The sequence below is a fragment of the Bufo bufo genome, chromosome 8, assembly GCF_905171765.1.
Source record: "Bufo bufo chromosome 8, aBufBuf1.1, whole genome shotgun sequence".
NCBI classification, from domain to species: domain Eukaryota; kingdom Metazoa; phylum Chordata; class Amphibia; order Anura; family Bufonidae; genus Bufo; species Bufo bufo.
Genome location: NC_053396.1, coordinates 189,933,315 through 189,952,604, shown reverse-complemented (window position 1 = coordinate 189,952,604; position 19,290 = coordinate 189,933,315). Strand labels below are relative to the sequence as shown.

The 19,290-nt window shown below is 45.9% G+C and overlaps 1 protein-coding gene across 1 annotated transcript in view; it reads right to left on the bottom strand.

Moving 5' to 3' along the window:
- The window catches only part of KPTN (kaptin, actin binding protein), a 31,874-nt gene extending 13,465 nt beyond the window's left edge, over positions 1-18,409 (bottom strand). Inside the window, exons 1-7 of the mRNA XM_040405133.1 lie at positions 18,168-18,409; positions 17,558-17,640; positions 16,537-16,621; positions 9,442-9,496; positions 7,215-7,290; positions 6,018-6,091; positions 4,267-4,376 (exon numbers count right to left, since the gene is read on the bottom strand). Of these exons, the coding sequence (XP_040261067.1) occupies positions 4,267-4,376; positions 6,018-6,091; positions 7,215-7,290; positions 9,442-9,496; positions 16,537-16,621; positions 17,558-17,640; positions 18,168-18,384 (700 nt within the window). The 5' untranslated portion in view covers positions 18,385-18,409. The remainder of the gene's footprint in view (positions 1-4,266; positions 4,377-6,017; positions 6,092-7,214; positions 7,291-9,441; positions 9,497-16,536; positions 16,622-17,557; positions 17,641-18,167) is intronic.
- Between the last annotated feature and the right edge of the window lie 881 nt (positions 18,410-19,290).

Here is a 19,290-nt window from a genome sequence, read left to right as displayed (position 1 = left end):
GCATCTATACAAATGGCCCATGGGTGGCAAGACGTCCAAAGTGACTTCATCTGACCACATAGAGGCATAGTTCTACCAGTGTATGTGTACGATGCCAGCACCGGTGCATGACGCTGCCAAAGGCCAGCACTACGGAGTATTTGAATAAAGAAGCCCATTTATGTATAAAACCTGCAAAATCCCTTGAAGCCCTTTGTGGACCAGAACATTTTTTCTTATTAGTCATTTGGGCAGTCAAAACTTTTCTAGTTGTATGAGGATTTGTTTTTTTTGTGGGGCAAATTGTATTTTATGTAGGTGCCATTAGCTGGTTCATATGCATATCCATATTATGATTATATAAATTATTATTTTGGCAGAAATGCATCCATTTTTAGTTTTTTTTTTACAGCGTAAAGTATCATCATTTATTGTTCATGCTGTTACGGTCATGATGATACCAAAAATAGGTATATCATTCAATGTTTTGGGGCTTAAAGGGGTATTCTGGTTATAACAAATTCTCCCCTATACACAGGATAGGGCACAACTGTCAGATCCGTGAGGGTTCTATCGCTGGGAACCCCATCGATCACGAGAAGGGGGCCCCGTACCCCATGGAGTCCCCTTAAAATTCACGTAGCGGCTGGTCGGAAATGCACGCAACCGCTGAATTCATTTTTAAGGAAGCACCGGAGATAGCGGAGCGCTGTACTTGCCTATCTCCAGCGCTCCCATAGAAATTAATCAAGCGGCAGCGCATTTTTATGACCAGCCACTGCATCCATTTCAGGCGGCTCCACAGGGTAGAGAGCCCCCGTTTTTGTGATCAATTGGGGCCTCAGCGTTATTTCCTATGAATTAGCCTCCTGTGGATAGAGGGTAACTTGTTATAAATGGGATACCCCTTTAAAGATGTTGATGACTTATCTTCAGGATAGGACATCAATATCAGATCAGTGGGGGTCCGACACCTGGACCCCCGCTGATCAGCTGCAGAGCAGAAGTCTCTGTACACTGTGTAGTTTCCGGTATCGACGTATGACTCAGCTCCCATTCATTTGAACAGAAGCTGAGTTGCAGTACCCCGCATGGCCACGACACAGCATATGGCGCCACCTGCTTCCAGCTCTGTACACTGCTAGTTTCAGGTGCCGTGGCAGCCAAAAACAGCTAAGGCTACTTTCACACTAGCGTTTTTTGTGGATCCGTCATGGATCTGCAAAAACGCTTCCGTTACAATAATACAGTCCTGATCAAAAGTTTAAGACCACTTGAAAAATGGCAAAAAATCATATTTTTTAGCATGGCTGGATCTTCACAAGGTTCCAAGTAGAGCTTCAACATGCAACAAGAAGAAAAGGGAGTGAGACAAAACATTTTTTGAGCATTCGATTAATTGAAAATAACGAATAAACTGAAACAGGCTGTTTTTCAGCTGATCAAAAGTTTAGGACCACACCTCCAAAAAAAACTAAACCCCCCCAAAACAGAAATCTAACTGCCAAACATGAACTCAGTAATGAGTAGCTCCGCCGTTATTGTTTCGGCATGCTGGATGCAAGCGTTTCCATGAGGTGAGTGGGAACATTTCTCCAAGTGGTGAAGACGGCCGCACGAAGGCCATCTACTGTCTGGAACTGTTGTCCATTTTTGTAAACTTCCCTTGCCATCCATCCCTAAAGGTTCTCAATTGGATTTAGATCAGGGGAACACGCAGGATGGGCCAAAAGAGTGATGTTATTCTCCTGGAAGAAGTCCCTTGTCCTGCGGGCATTGTGTACTGTAGCGTTGTCCTGTTGAAAAACCCAGTCGTTACCACACAGACGAGGGCCCTCAGTCATGAGGAATGCTCTCTGCAACATCTGGACATAGCCAGCAGCCGTTTGACGCCCCTGCACTTCCTGAAGCTCTATTGTTCCACTGAAGGAAAAAGCACCCCAGACCATTATGGCGCCCCCTCCACTGTGGCGCGTAGAAAACATCTCAGGTGGGATCTGCTTGTCATGCCAGTAACGTTGGAAACCATCAGGACCATCAAGGTTAAATTTTTTCTCATCAGAGAATAAAACTTTCTTCCACCTTTGAATGTCCCATGTTTGGTGCTCTCTTGCAAAGTCCAAACGAGCAGTTCTGTGGCGTTCAAGGAGTCGAGGTCTTTGAAGACGTTTTTTGTTTTTGAAGCCCTTCAGTCTCAGATGCCGTCTGATGGTTATGGGGCTGCAGTCAGCACCAGTAAGGGCCTTAATTTGGGTTGAGGATCGTCCAGTGTCTTGACGGACAGCCAATTGGATCCTCCGGCTCAGTGCTGATGACATTTTTTTGGGTCTTCCACTTGACTTTTTTGTTCCATAACCCTCAGGATCACTTAAGAAATTCCAAATGACTGTCTTACTGCATCCCACCTCAGCAGCGATTGGCGCGCTGTGAGAGACCCTGCTTATGCAGTTCAACAACCCGACCACGTTCAAAAAAGGGAGAGTTTTTTTGCCTTTGCCATCACAACGTGTGACTACCTGACAGAAAATGACAATGAATCCACATCTTTGCACAGATTTGGCCTTTTAAAGGCATGCGGTCCTAAAATTTGGATCAGCTGAAAATACAGCCTGTTTCAGTTTAATCGTTATTTTCAATTAATTGAATGCTCAAAAAATGTTTTGTCTCACTCCCATTTCTTCTTGTTGCATGTTGAAGCTCTAATTGGAACCTTGTTAAGATCCAACAATGTAAAATATGATTTTTTTGCCATTTTTCAAGTGGTCTTAAACTTTTGATCAGGACTGTACAACCGCATGTATCAGTCATGAACGGATCCGGTTGTATTATGGCTTCTATAGCCATGACGGATCCGTCTTGAACACCATTAAAAGTCAATGGAGGACGGATCAGTTTTCTATTCTGTCAGATTATGTCAGAGAAAACAGATCCGTCCCCATTGACTTACATTGTGTGCCAGGACGGATCCGTCTTGCTCAGCTTCGTCAGGCAGACCGCAAAACGCTGCAAGCAGTGTTTTGGTGTCCACCTCCAGAGCAGAATGGTGACTGAACGGAGGCAAACTAATGCATTCTGAGTGTATCCTTTTCCATTCAGAATGCATTAGGGCAAAACTGATCGGTTTTGGACCGCTTCTGAGAGCCCTGAACGGATCTCACAAACGGAACGCCAAAACGCCAGTGTGAAAGTAGCCTAACCGGTAGGGGTGCCACGTGTTGGACCACGTGTTGATCCGATCAGTATCTGTATCCTGGAGAACCCCTTTAAACTTAAAGTTCATTTACTGTTTTTTTTTATGAATTTTTTTTTTTAATCCCATAGGAGGATTTTACCCTTGTTTTTTATTTTTCAACTATAATATACAGGCACATACCTCTATGCCAATACATAAACCTGTGAACCAGAAATATGGGCAGAAAGCCCCTGGGTCAGTGGACGCAATAAAAACGAGAGGGGTCTCCCCCTCAACATTGATCCTTGCATTTAAAGATTCAGGCCTCATGCACACGACCGTTGTTTTATTCCGTGTCCGTTGTTCCGTGATTTTCTGCGGACCCATTGACTTTCAATGGGTCCGTTGAAAACTCGGCTAATGCACCGTTTGTCATCCGCGTCCGTGATCTGTGGTTCCAGTCCGTCAAAAAAATATAACTTGCCTTATTTTTTTCACGGAAAACGGTTCGCGGACCCATTCAAGTCAATGGGACCGTGAAAAAATGCGGAGGCACACAAGATTGTCATCCACGTCCGCGCGTCCGTTTTTTTCCTATCATTTGCATGGGTGATCCTCCAAAAATAAAGGAAGACACACGGAAACAAAAACGGAAACGGATCACGGAACAACAGAACCCCATTTTGCGGAACGGAACATAATAACGGTCGTGTGCATGAGGCCTTAAACAGAGATCTGAGTTTTTGCTAATCTGCGCCATCAGAGCAGAGATGTGACTGTGTATTCCAGCTGTCGTCCTACTCCTGACTGCGTGGGCATGATGGCACAGGGGGCTCGTAATGATGCAGCAATTGCCTGCCGTTCAGGACAAGCACTCTCATCATGCGTCCCCAACGTGTTCATTTGTATTACTGCTGCTAGAATTACAACTTCCATACAACAGCGCCACCTAGTGGCAGGTTAATGAAATGATTACATTTGTAATTTATAGCTTTATTTAGGCAGCCCTCTCTCCCCTCTGCTGACGGACCCGATGCTAGAACCACATCATCACCTGTGTGCAGAGCCTTCTCATCTCGCTATTTCTAACAGCCCTTTACAGCGGTCTCCATTACCTCGCTTTCCTTGGTCTACATGTGACACACAGAAGTACCCGCTCTGACACCCGTACGCTGTGATCCGCCTCTGGGTGTCAGGGATGTTGTGAACACTCAGCCAGGTAACACTGAAAATGTATAAAGAGGACCATTAGTTCTAGACATATAGCCGGCTGCTGGGGGTAACAGAAGGTCACCCCATAATCAGAACTCGCCCTATTACCCAGAGTAGAGGGCGAGTCTCATGCTGGCGCTTTCGTCTTTGCAACCCACATATACCCCTTGATTTTAATGGTTGTCGTGTACCTACCGCTTCACCAGCGCTGCTGTAGGGGATGAACATTTAATTAAAGGGGTATTCCAGTCTGACAAGTGATCCCCTATACACAGGATAAGATCAGTGGGGGTCCGACCACTGTAATCCTCATGAGCATGTGTAACCCCTTACCCTTTGGTCCCCCTGCAATGAACAGAGCGGCGGATCAAGCACGGCCACTCCCGAAATAGGAGATTAATGCCCAACCGGCTGCTCCATTCATTTTGGGGGGCGCCAACGTGTACAGGGTCCTTGTTCACGTGATTGACGGGGGTCCCGCACTGATCTGTCCTGTGAATAGGGGATCACTTGTCATAGTCGGAATACCCCTTTAAAAGGGTCTTCCAGGATTTTTTTTTTTTAATCAAGTAATTTTTATTTTGGTTTTACAAGAAAGTGCATTAAACAAATACACAACTATAACCCCTCCCCCCTCCTCCCCCCCACCCTCCATCCCATCCCCCTTTCCCAAAGCACAGTCACTTGAAAGAAGAGTTCAAGGTATGGTCCATAAATGCAAGTTCATGGTATTCTTTTTTAAGGCATCACCTTTTCATCTTCTGGGGCGGACCGTATAACTTCATAGATTCTTATTATCCACACATAACTCTATGACGTAAGCATTTGAATATCAATCATCATCCAACAGTCTACCATTCACCCATATCAATTATCCTTTAAACCTTTCATTCCATTCAAAGTATACAGTCATCTCTAAGACAGCTCATAATATGAGATCCATGGAGACCAAACTGCTTCAAATTTTTTTTTTGAATCCCTTTTCAAGTAGACATATTCCTCCAATTTAATCAATGCATGTACCCTATTCACTACTTCTTGGCTGGTGGGCGCCATCTCATCTATCCAGTGAAATGCTATACACTTTCTTGCCTGGTATAGTACTCTCTTAATAGCCATTCTCCTTTTTCCCATAGCCCTAGGCACTTCCACAAGGCCCATTAAACAAATTAACGGGTTAACCTCCAAATCCACCTGAAAGACTCTATTGATGAATTCCATTACCTCCACCCAATACCTCCTTAACCGTGGGCAGTTCCACATTAAATGGATCAAGTTTGCACCCGATACATTACAACGTGGACACTTATCATCATTCCTATAGCCCATTTTTAACAGTAATGTAGGTGTTCTATAAACCCTATGTAGAAGATACAATTGAGAAATCCTAGAAGATTCGCTCAGTGACAATGTTGGTAAATCCTTGAGTGTCTTCTCCCAATTCTCCTCCGTCAAGCCCTCAATATCCTTTTTCCATTTGTCATACAGCTGTAATGGATTGGATTTATCAATCTCCTCCCTGAGCGCGCTATAATAAAGTGAAATCACCCCACCAGTGGTCCCTGCTCGTGCAGTATATTCGGTCTTCCAGGATTTTAATATTGATGGCCTATGGAGAGCGTTATTTGAGCGCTCTCGGTAATCAGTATCTTACTTGCTGGGGAGATCTCTCAGCTCTGGGAAAAGATTTTCCACTGGTTGTTCTTCAAACTGGTGCAGTCCTTCATTCTGTCAGCAAAGACATTCATCATTAGCAGACACTGGACATAATACCCCTCCTCACCGACCCCCACAAACATGAGAAACTGAATGTACCGCAGACAACTATGGCGCTGCTTATCTCTGGGTGGAACATCGGATCAGACATGCTGAATTCCAGTATGCCCGATCCTTGTTTCTTCCTATGGTCAGACTGCCCTCACAAAAGAAAATTCCTCAGATTCTCATTTTACTGGGAAATAAAAAAGATCTTTGCTTCTTTTTAACAGGGCGAGGCCAGCTGCAGCTGCCACCCCTGTAACCCGCTATCTACGCTGCCGGAGAAGCTGCCACCTCTGCTGACATGTCTGTTGTAGTAAGTAATTATATTCTACATTAAATTACAATTCTGGAGCATTTATTCTTAGGACTCTGTGCTGTGTCATTCCTCTATTATTCCTTCTAGAAGTTTACCAACAAAGGTACAACTGGGCATTACCAACTGGGGTGTGTCCCTTCACAGTCTGACACTATCTAATCAGTGCTGCCAGTGTCAGACTGTGAAGGGACACACCCCAGTTGGTAATGCCCAGTTGTACCTTTGTTTATAAACACCTAGTAGTAATAATAGAGGAATGGCATACCGTTATAAGAATATTTGCTCCAAATCTTTTATTACATGGGGAATGCAAGTAGTCAGGAGAGGGGACAGTTACTCTTTAAAAGGGGCTACCCCACAAAAATAATTTATTACTTATGCTGTGTAATTAGTACACGTTTTTACTCTTCTGCAAACTAGATGTATTCATTTATCATCTGAAAAATCCACTGTTAGGGTATGTTCAGACGGAACATTTTGGGCGCTGGTTTCAGAGCTGATTCAGTGCCGAAAAACGGTCGAATCTGCCCGGAAACCGCCTCCCATTGTTTTCAATGCGGTTCATGCGGCTGAGGGTTTTTACCACTAGGTTTTCAATATACAGATCCGTTCTTGGTTACTGTGTGGAGCCCTTGTAAAGCTGCACTGGGAGCTAAACCTAGGGCGGGCGCCCGTGAAAACCCACGGCAGAAACCGCAGCATGGCAGGATACGCGGTGGATACGGTCCGTCTGAACCTACCCTCTCTATTTTCTGGTGTCAATAGTTCTCCAACCTCTTTGTACAGGTGAATGTACTGATCGTTGCCTCCCAATAGGAACACCGTCTCCTGCTGGTCTCCATCCTGCACCCTGCGGAGGACACACCATGATTAATGGACAGTCTCACAAAATCAGAGTCACTGATAGAAGGGCAGGGTCCCGTCACACTGACCACAAGGGTCGATGGCGGGTAGTAAACGAGCACTGATTGAGGATAGGCTCGGTCGTCGCCCATTTAAATGGCCTTTCACATGGCCCTGGGGGACGAACGATCGATATCAAGATCGCTCATCCCCCATTCGCTTTGCATATTGTCTGCAGCACACACCGTTTCCTCAGGGCGATGTGTCGCTGACAAATAAGGATTCCTGGTGCCGAATAAAAGATGCAAACAACCGACTGCTCATTTGTCGGCTGAGCGGAGGCGCATTTTCACAGGACAATTATGGGGAATGTGCGTTACATGGGCCAGTTATCGGGAACGAGATATCACTGATATAATACTTTTTTTTATAGTGATTATAGTTAAATGCTGAACAAAAAAAGGTTACAGAATTTCAGGCATCAGTTGTTTGACAAGATAGGTGCTGGGGGCGCTGTTGCATTGATGTCTATAGTAGAGTGCTGTGGTTACAAGTGGTACTGCACGCAGCATTAGCAACTGCAATCAGAATTGCAGGAAACATGAGGATCCAAGTGCAGCAAAACATTTTTTCTGCTCAAAGGACCAGTTCACACATTACTCTGCTTCTACTGGTCCTCAGTGGGCAGCTTGTATAACCCAAGGCCCTGTGCTGTGCTGCATTCTTGTAGACATAGCTTTTCCAGCTCCACAGACATTGAACCGGCAACTGAGAGATTTGAGCTCAGCAATAAGTGGAACTTTTACTCCAAATTCTCAAATCTACTCATATTTTATGAAAATTATACACCAGTCATCCATAACATTAAAACCGAATAGCACTTGTGTGACTGGCACCCTTCACAGAGTGTGATATATTGTATTAGATAGCAAGTGAAGGAGATGAAGAAGACGGTCAAGTGTAAGGATCCGACGGTCAAGTGTAAGGATCCGACGGTCAAGTGTAAGGATCCGACGGTCAAGTGTAAGGATCCGACGGTCAAGTGTAAGGATCCGACGGTCAAGTGTAAGGATCCGACGGTCAAGTGTAAGGATCTGACGGTCCAAATTGTGATATTTAGATGACTGGATCAGAACATTTCCAAGAATGTGTCGGCAGATAAGAACCATTCAGCAGACTAGATGGGCCAAATGGTTCTTATCTGCCGACACATTCTATGTTTCTATATCTGATCTTGTTGGGTGATCCCAGTATGTAGTGGTTAGTACCTGCCAAAAGTGGTCCAAGGAAGGACAGCTGGTGAAAGGGTGATGCATGGATGCACATGGCGAGTGAAGACTAGCCTGTCTGGTCTGATCCCACTGAAGTGCACAAATTGCTAAAAAACTAACTGATGGCCATGATAGAAAGTTGTCAGGACACAGAGGACATCACCACTTGCTGTGTATGGGGCGGTGTAGCTGCAGACCACTCATGATGACCCCTGTCCACTGCCGAAAGTGCCTACAGTGGACACGTGAGCATCAGAACTGGACCGTGGAGCAATGGAAGAAGGTGGCCTTGTCTGAAGGATCACATTTTCTTTTACTTCATGTGGACGGCCGGTGGTGTGTGTCACTTACCTGGGAAAGAGATGGCACTATGTGACGAACACAAGCCGGTGGAAGCAGTGTGATGCTCTGGCCAACCTTGGTTCCTGACATAATGTGGATGAGACACCTACCACCTACCTACACCTTGTACAGACCAAGCACCCCCGCTTCATGGCAGCGGTATTCCCTAATGGCTGTGGCTTCCTTCAGCAAGATAGAGTCCAGGCCACACTGCAAGAACTGTTCAGGAACGGTGTGAGGAACATGACACAAACTTCCAAGTGATGACTTGGCTCCAAATTCCTCAGATTTCAATCTGATTGTCATCTGTGGAACGTGATGGGAAAACAAGTCTGACCCATAACGGCCGCACCGGACAACGTCCAGGATCTGCATTGTGCCGATATCCCAGGACATCTTGACAGGTGTTGTGGAGTCAATGCCTGGAGGGGTTCTGGTGGCATGAGGTGGACCTACACTGTATTAGGCATGTGGTTTTACAGCTGACGGGTGTACATAGGTATACGCGGCGACGGCACACACTACTGTAAGAGCCGTGTACTCACTCTGCATGACACAGCTGGAAAGGGGTGAACTTCAGCTCCAAATTTAAGCAGCTCTCTGTAAGAACAAAGGGAAAGAAGATAGATCACTATAATGAGTCATTGAACATCTCTATACTGTCAGTCTGAAGGAGGGGATTGGAAAATGTAATCATCTAACGTGCACAGAAACCTGTCTCACCAGCATTAAAGGGGTGGTCTCATCTGCAACATTGGTGGCATATAATGTCAGATGGGTGCGGGTACCACCTCTGGGACCCGTACCTCTCTCCACAACGGGAGGGGAGAGCAGCCGTGCATGCACAGCCGTCCTCCATTCATTTCTATGGGACTGCCGAAAATAGCCGGTCGCTGGCTGGGCTAGCTACGGAAATCCTATAGAAACAAATAGAGCGTTGGCCTCGCTCGATGCGCTCTCCATTAATTTCTATGGGACTTCCGAAAACAGCCAAGCCCGCTCGTTCAGTTATTTTGGCGACTCCCGTAGAAATGGATGGTCCACACGCTGCACCTGCACAGTGCGCTCTCCTTCACTTTTGAGGGTGCGTTCTGGAGATAGGTGCAGGTCCAAGAGGTGTCATCTGCGCCTATCTGACAACGGTGGCTTATCGTAGGGATATACCACCAATGTCTAAGATGAGACAACCCCTTTAACCACCTCAGCCCCCAGTGCTTAAACACCCTGAAAGACCAGGCCACTTTTTACACTTCTGACCTACACTACTTTCACCATTTATTGCTCGGTCATGCAACTTACCACCCAAATGAATTTTACCTCCTTTTCTTCTCACTAATAGAGCTTTCATTTGGTGGTATTTCATTGCTGCTGACATTTTTACTTTTTTTGTTATTAATCGAAATTTAACGATTTTTTTGCAAAAAAAATGACATTTTTCACTTTCAGTTGTAAAATTTTGCAAAAAAAATGACATCCATATATAAATTTTGCTCTAAATTTATTGTTCTACATGTCTTTGATAAAAAAAAAATGTTTGGGTAAAAAAAAAATGGTTTGGGTAAAAGTTATAGCGTTTACAAACTATGGTACAAAAATGTGAATTTCCGCTTTTTGAAGCAGCTCTGACTTTCTGAGCACCTGTCATGTTTCCTGAGGTTCTACAATGCCCAGACAGTACAAACACCCCACAAATGACCCCATTTCGGAAAGTACACACCCTAAGGTATTCGCTGATGGGCATAGTGAGTTCATAGAACTTTTTATTTTTTGTCACAAGTTAGCGGAAAATGATGATTTTTTTTTTTTTTTTTTTTCTTACAAAGCCTCATATTCCACTAACTTGTGACAAAAAATAAAAACTTCCATGAACTCACTATGCCCATCACGAAATACCTTGGGGTCTCTTCTTTCCAAAATGGGGTCACTTGTGGGGTAGTTATACTGCCCTGGCATTCTAGGGGCCCAAATGTGTGGTAAGGAGTTTGAAATCAAATTCTGTAAAAAATGACGAGTGAAATCCGAAAGGTGCTCTTTGGAATGTGGGCCCCTTTGCCCACCTAGGCTGCAAAAAAGTGTCACACATCTGGTATCTCCGTATTCAGTAGAAGTTGGGGAATGTGTTTTGGGGTGTCATTTTACATATACCCATGCTGGGTGAGATAAATATCTTGGTCAAATGCCAACTTTGTATAAAAAAATGGGAAAAGTTGTCTTTTGCCAAGATATTTCTCTCACCCAGCATGGGTATATGTAAAAAGACACCCCAAAACACATTCCCCAACTTCTCCTGAATACGGAGATACCAGATGTGTGACACTTTTTTGCAGCCTAGGTGGGCAAAGGGGCCCATATTCCAAAGAGCACCTTTCGGATTTCACTCGTCATTTTTTACAGAATTTGATTTCAAACTCCTTACCACACATTTGGGCCCCTAGAATGCCAGGGCAGTATAACTACCCCACAAGTGACCCCATTTTGGAAAGAAGAGACCCCAAGGTATTCGCTGATGGGCATAGTGAGTTCATGGAAGTTTTTATTTTTTGTCACAAGTTAGTGGAATATGAGACTTTGTATGAAAAAAAAAAATATATAAAAAAAATCATCATTTTCCACTAACTTGTGACAAAAAATAAAAAATTCTAGGAACTCGCCATGCCCCTCACGGAATACCTTGGGGTGTCTTCTTTCCAAAATGGGGTCACTTGTGGGGTAGTTATACTGCCCTGGCATTTTCCAGGGGCCCTAATGTGTGGTAAGTAGGTAAATGACCAGTGAAATCCAAAAGGTGCTCTTTGGAATATGGGCCCCTTTGCCCACCTAGGCTGCAAAAAAGTGCCACACATGTGGTATCTCCGTACTCAGGAGAAGTTGGGGAATGTGTTTTGGGGTGTCTTTTTACATATACCCATGCTGGGTGAGAGAAATATCTTGGCAAAAGACAACTTTTCCCATTTTTTTATACAAAGTTGGCATTTGACCAAGATATTTCTCTCACCCAGCATGGGTATATGTAAAATGACACCCCAAAACACATTCCCCACCTTCTCCTGAGTACGGAGATACCAGATGTGTGACACTTTTTTGCAGCCTAGGTGGGCAAAGGGGCCCATATTCCAAAGAGCACCTTTCGGATTTCACTCGTCATTTTTTACAGAATTTGATTTCAAACTCCTTACCACACATTTGGGCCCCTAGAATGCCAGGGCAGTATAACTACCCCACAAGTGACCCCATTTTGGAAAGAATAGACCCCAAGGTATTCGCTGATGGGCATAGTGAGTTCATGGAAGTTTTTATTTTTTGTCACAAGTTAGTGGAATATGAGACTTTGTATGAAAAAAATAAAATAAAAAAAAATCATCATTTTCCACTAACTTGTGACAAAAAATAAAAAATTCTAGGAACTCGCCATGCCCCTCACGGAATACCTTGGGGTGTCTTCTTTCCAAAATGGGGTCACTTGTGGGGTAGTTATACTGCCCTGGCATTTTCCAGGGGCCCTAATGTGTGGTAAGTAGGTAAATGACCAGTGAAATCCGAAAGGTGCTCTTTGGAATATGGGCCCCTTTGCCCACCTAGGCTGCAAAAAAGTGTCACACATCTGGTATCTCCGTACTCGGGAGAAGTTGGGGAATGTGTTTTGGGGTGTCTTTTTACATATACCCATGCTGGGTGAGAGAAATATCTTGGCAAAAGACAACTTTTCCCATTTTTTTATACAAAGTTGGCATTTGACCAAGATATTTATCTCACCCAGCATGGGTATATGTAAAATGACACCCCAAAACACATTCCCCAACTTCTCCTGAGTACGGCGATACCAGATGTGTGACACTTTTTTGCAGCCTAGATGCGCAAAGGGGCCCAAATTCCTTTTAGGAGGGCATTTTTAGACATTTGGATACCAGACTTCTTCTCACGCTTTGGGGCCCCTAGAATGCCAGGGCAGTATAAATACCCCACATGTGACCCCATTTTGGAAAGAAGACACCCCAAGGTATTCAATGAGGGGCATGGCGAGTTCATAGAAATTATTTTTTTTTGGCACAAGTTAGCGGAAATTGATATTTTTTATTTTTTTCTCACAAAGTCTCCCGTTCCGCTAACTTGGGACAAAAATTTCAATCTTTCATGGACTCAATATGCCCCTCACGGAATACCTGGGGGTGTCTTCTTTCCGAAATGGGGTCACATGTGGGGTATTTATACTGCCCTGGCATTCTAGGGGCCCTAAAGCGTGAGAAGAAGTCTGGAATATAAATGTCTAAAAAATTTTACGCATTTGGATTCCGTGAGGGGTATGGTGGGTTCATGTGAGATTTAATTTTTTGTCACAAGTTAGTGGAATATGAGACTTTGTAAGAAAAAAAAATAATAATTCCGCTAACTTGGGCCAAAAAAATGTCTGAATGGAGCCTTACAGAGGGGTGATCAATGACAGGGGGGTGATCAATGACAGGGGGGTGATCAATGACAGGGGGGTGATCAATGACAGGGGGGGTGATCAATGACAGGGGTGGTGATCAATGACAGGGGTGGTGATCAATGACAGGGGTGGTGATCAATGACAGGGGGGTGATCAGGGAGTCTATATGGGGTGATAACCACAGTCATTTATCACGCCCGTGTAAGGCTTCATTCAGACGTCCGGATGCGTTTTGCGGATCCGATCCATCTATCAGTGGATCCGTAAAAATCATGCGGACGTCTGAATGGAGCTTTACAGGGGGGTGATCAATGACAGGGGGGTAATCAATGACAGGGGGGTGATCAAGGAGTCTATATGGGGTGATCACCACAGTCATTGATCATGCCCCTGTAAGGCTTCATTCAGACGTCCGGATGCGTTTTGCGGATCCGATCCATCTATCAGTGGATCCGTAAAAATCATGCGGACATCTGAATGGAGCTTTACAGGGGGGTGATCAGGGAGTCTATATGGGGTGATCACCACAGTCATTGATCATGCCCCTGTAAGGCTTCATTCAGACGTCCGGATGCGTTTTGCGGATCCGATCCATCTATCAGTGGATCCGTAAAAATCATGCGGACATCTGAATGGAGCTTTACAGGGGGGTGATCAGGGAGTCTATATGGGGTGATCACCACAGTCATTGATCATGCCCCTGTAAGGCTTCATTCAGACGTCCGGATGCGTTTTGCGGATCCGATCCATCTATCAGTGGATCCGTAAAAATCATGCGGACGTCTGAATGGAGCTTTACAGGGGGGTAATCAATGACAGGGGGGTGATCAATGACAGGGGGGTGATCAGGGAGTCTATATGGGGTGATAACCACAGTCATTGATCATGCCCCTGTAAGGCTTCATTCAGACGTCCGGATGCGTTTTGCGGATCCGATCCATCTATCAGTGGATCCGTAAAAATCATGCGGACGTCTGAATGGAGCTTTACAGGGGGGTAATCAATGACAGGGGGGTGATCAATGACAGGGGGGTGATCAGGGAGTCTATATGGGGTGATCACCACAGTCATTGATCACGCCCCTGTAAGGCTTCATTCAGACGTCCGTATGTGTTTTGCGGATCCGATCCATCTATCAGTGGATCCGTAAAAATCATGCGGACATCTGAATGGAGCTTTACAGGGGGTTGATCAATGACAGGGGGGTAATCAATGACAGGGGGGTGATCAGGGAGTCTATATGGGGTGATCAGGGGTGATTAGGGGTGATCAGGGGCTAATAAGGGGTTAATAAGTGACGGGGGGGGGGTGTAGTGTAGTGTAGTGGTGCTTGGTGGGACTTTACTGAGCTACCTGTGTCCTCTGGTGGTCGATCCAAACAAAGGGGACCACCAGAGGACCAGGTAGCAGGTATATTAGACGCTGTTATCAAAACAGCGTCTAATATACCTGTTAGGGGTTAAAAAAAACACATCTCCAGCCTGCCAGCGAACGATCGCCGCTGGCAGGCTGGAGATCAACTCTCTTACCTTCCGTTCCTGTGAGCGCGCGCGCCTGTGTGCGCGCGTTCACAGGAAATCTCGCGTCTCGCGAGAGGACGCGCCGGCGCGTCCAGGAGGAATGAATCAACCACCTCCAGGACGCGTCTGTGCGTACAGCGGTCCGGAGGTGGTTAAAGGCTATGTACACTTTCGGGGGCAATTTTTTTTTTATAATTGCATTTTACTCACATTGGGCTAAAAATTATTTTTTCAATCGGTCTTTATTAAAATTATTCAGTTTTTTTTTGCGGACCCATTATAATCAATTGTTCCGTATACGGAACGCAAAAAAAGAACGTAAACTGAAAAAAAAAAAAACAACGTTCGTGTGCAAGAGGCCTTAGCGATGATCTGGCCGACTATCTCCAGGTCTAATACAGCCCTTATTTAAGCCACATTCTTATCAGTAAGATAAGAAATTATCTATAATAAGTGTTTGTAATGTCAGAGATCAGAGATAAGGAGCCGTCAGCTGAGCTGCCTGACGGAACACAGTAAAAATACAGAGCAGGCTACTAGAGAAACTAAATGCTGTACAGAGACAGGGGTTCAAAAAATTTTATAAATTGGATTGAAAAAAAGATTTTTAGCTCAAATGAGTACAATGCAATAATAAAAGAAATTGCCTCCAAAGATGTACATAGCCTTTAAGTACTCGGTAATCGAGGATAAGGGATGTGTTAAAACACAGGCTTGGAAAATGAAAGGTGCAATCATAGTGGTTGATGTGGGCAGCTAATCCAGTTTTCCTTTACACCAGTTTTGCTAAATCTCCCCCTTAGGCCGCTTTCAGGCGAGCGAGTTGCACGTTCCGGACTCGCAGCGCGAGTATGCGGCAGCTCCGGTCCTGACCTCCCAGCACTGCACACAGCAATATTGATTTATGATGCTATGTAACCCTTAGAGGTCTGGAATGTATTGGATAACTCCGACAGCATTATGTCAGTGTTATCCAATACATTCTAGAACTGTAAGGGTTACATAGCATTATAAATCAATATAATGCTATGCGACCCCAGCAGTGCTGGGAGGTCAGGGCGGGAGCTGCCGCACACTCACTCGTCTGAAAGCGGCCTTAGGCTAGTTTGACACTAGCGGTAAATTCTTCCAGCAGGTTGTTGCAGCAGAGGATAAGCCTCCTGGAAGACATTATATCCAGCATAGCTGGATACTACCTGACCCCACCCATTGACTATAATGTTGCCGCTTGCAGCAGTATTTGTCCGGCCGAATACCGGCTCTAACGCCGGAAACAAACCAGATGCCTGCAGGGTCCTATTATATGCAATGGGGCCTGGCGGTGCTCCGGTCTTTTCCAGCTATGCGGGATACCAAGTCTTCCAACAGGCTAAGCCGGAAGAATTTACCGCTAGTGTGAAACTAAGCCTAATGCATTGGGCCCCCAAGATCACAGCTTGGGGACCAATGTGCCGCAGACGTCCTCTTTTCCACTGTCCATTTCACTAGGGATAACATAACTTGACAGTAGATTTTTATGGAGAGAAATGCGGTCAGAGGTGCATTTAAATATGGCGCCGCACGGAGTCCAATCTGATCCATAGGTCGGACCAGCAGAACCTCTGCGCGGCGATCTGGGCAGGCCGTGTGCACGAATGACCATATATTACAACCAGACTACAGGGTACAGCGAGGAGGATGAGGCAGGAGCGTACGGGCAATGGAGTCCAGATTATACTCAGATCCCGGCTCATAGTCACAGTAAATATTCAGGAAGGGGCTCGCCTTGTCTCCGGAGTCCTGGAAGCAAATAATATACAAGTTACAGATGGAAGGTATCACAAGGGAGAAACAAGGAGAGAAAATCCAACCGTCCAGTTCAGGTTTCGGCCCCCGCTGCTCCCTCCTTGGGACTGTCTGACTTTAGAAGTGAGGATTTATGAACGGCACAAGAATCAATGTGAATGGCACAGCTGCAGTGTAAAGCATGGGGGGCAGCAACAGTCTGAGCCTCTGATGAGCTCGAGGGTGGACTTCTCCTGGGCACCAAATTAAAAGTCTCACATCTACTGTGTGCCATTCATTATACTTGGGTACCAGGAGCTGGGTGATACCAGTGCACCGCATGGAGCTCAGCCCCGATCTCAGGCTATCATTAGGTAATGCCGATGCAATGTAAAAGCATGGCTGCCCTCAGTAATGGCCTCAACTGGAAATCTCCTTTACTAGTGTGCCTTCACATGAGATCACTTCCCCGATACGGCATCCGTGCACCGCCTCCCCCTCAATATTTACCAGCCACAGCGCCATACATTTTGTAGTGGCAGCACCCGGTATTGCAGCCCAGTTTCATTCAATGGCATGCCGTGCTGTGTAACCAATAACGGGGATGTCCTTTGGAGATGCTGGAAGTCAGACCCCCACCAATCAAAGCCCATTTAAAGGGATTGTCCTGAATTGTAATACTGATGTCATATCCTCAGGACAGTCCATCAATATCTGAGCAGCGGGGGTCTGACACCCAGCACGCCCCACCAATCATCTGTTTCAGTGTAAGTCCGGCACCAGAAGTACACAGCTTCTACACAGCCCCATCCACTTCAACGGGAGCAGCGCTGCAGTAACTAGCTGCGTCCACTGCACAATGGAGGGCGCTGTGGAGTTCTGGGGCTGCAGTGCAGTGTGTTGGCCTAATGTCTGAGGATGGGGGCGGCATAGAAGGCCCTGGACACACACCTTAATAAATGTTATCCCCACCACCAGACCTCGCTTTGGAGGTGACTTGCTGAAGGAATCAATGGAGACGATCTCGGCATCCACTGGAAAACAATAAAAAAAGATAATAGAGTGCGCTATATGCGTTACAGCAGCCAATGTTATTGCTTCAGTGCACCTGAAACTGAAACTACAACCCCTAGGTTCCCCCTCGGGTGACCTGCTGCGACCAGTGATTAGCTGCAGTGGTCACACATCCCCAGTTAGAGGAAGCAGAGACTGTGGGGGATGAAGAATGGGAGCGGCAGGGTAGCAATGATGTATTATGTCCATTTTTACGGCATTATGGACAATCCCTTTAAGTGACTCCTGGCCTAACTATTGGATCATGGGTAAAAAAGGGGCCCATATTTCCAGAGAATGATGCCTCCACTCTTCTTGGTTGCTCTGGGTCACTAGGACTATCAGCACCTGTCACTCTTTATTGTGGTCAGACCCCATAAAGCAAGAACCTCCCTCCATCACTACAGGTCACCTGACCAAGGCCACGCCTCTGCAAATGCACTAGATCCCAACCACCCTTCTAGCGCCTTCCTTCTAAGCCACGCCCACGCCACACCCCCTCCGGCACCTGGTATATAGGTGAACTGCAGCTCCCGGCCGCCGGCGCGGAGCTTGTCCCGCAGCTCCTGGTACTTGAAGCTGGTCACTTTACCCTTCAGGGTGGCGGCCAGCAGCTCGTGACCGGCGCCCCCGGTGCACGGCAGAACCGACAGACCGTACACATTGCTCTGTGAAGGGAAGCGGCTGAAAGTATCTTCTGTGAAAGGGCAGCAGTCGCCTGACATGACCGGAAGTGATGTGCCCCCTAGAGGCTGCCAGTTACAAAGATGGCGGATGCTGACATCCGGTCTTTTATTTTTTTTTGCAGAGTACTGACGTTGGTGGGCTTCCGCCTCGGTGACATCATCCTCCTGTTTGCGCTGTACATTGTAGAAATAATGTTACTTCCTTGTTTTCCCTGTTCTGTTGTCAGAAAACTACATTTAGGAGACTATTGTTTTGTTGTGCAGCTTTAGGTCACATTTAGGGTAGATTTACACCGCGGATTCTGATTCTGGTTTCTGCAGGGTCCGGTCACTTACAGTCCATGCTAAAATTCTAGCGGCATAAACTGCCACGTGAACGTACCCAGACATCCCAACCTGCAAAAACTCATTTCAGGGGGGTGTTTTTTTTTTTTTTTTACGAACTTTTTATTACATTTTCCATACATATGCAGTATCTGCACACTTTGCTCTATGGTGTGGAGGACGGGGCTCATTACCCTGCCCCAAATTATCATATTTATGTATATGATTAAAGGGATTCTGTCACCACCTAGAAGCCCTGTGAGCTAAACATCTGCTCATGTCCAGGGCAGCATTTTGATTTCTAAGGTGGCCTTATAAAAGCTATTTGTGGCTTTATTCTGTGGAAAAACTGGTTTTACTAACCTGTCAATCTTTGAATTAAGGTGCCCAAGCAGGGGAGGTCTGTGGATGCATGGTGCCCGGCCGTTCGTGCCCAGTGCCGCCTCTCCCTCCCCTCCTCCCGGTTTGAGATCCCGCAAGTGCGCACAGGCTCAGCCTGCTGGCATCAGCTTCTTCTTGCACTGTGCACACGCGCCGACAAGGGGACACTGCTACAGGTTGCTGGAAAGGTTTACTGCGAGTAAACTAGAGATGGGAAGTTTGGATCTTTCACATGAATCG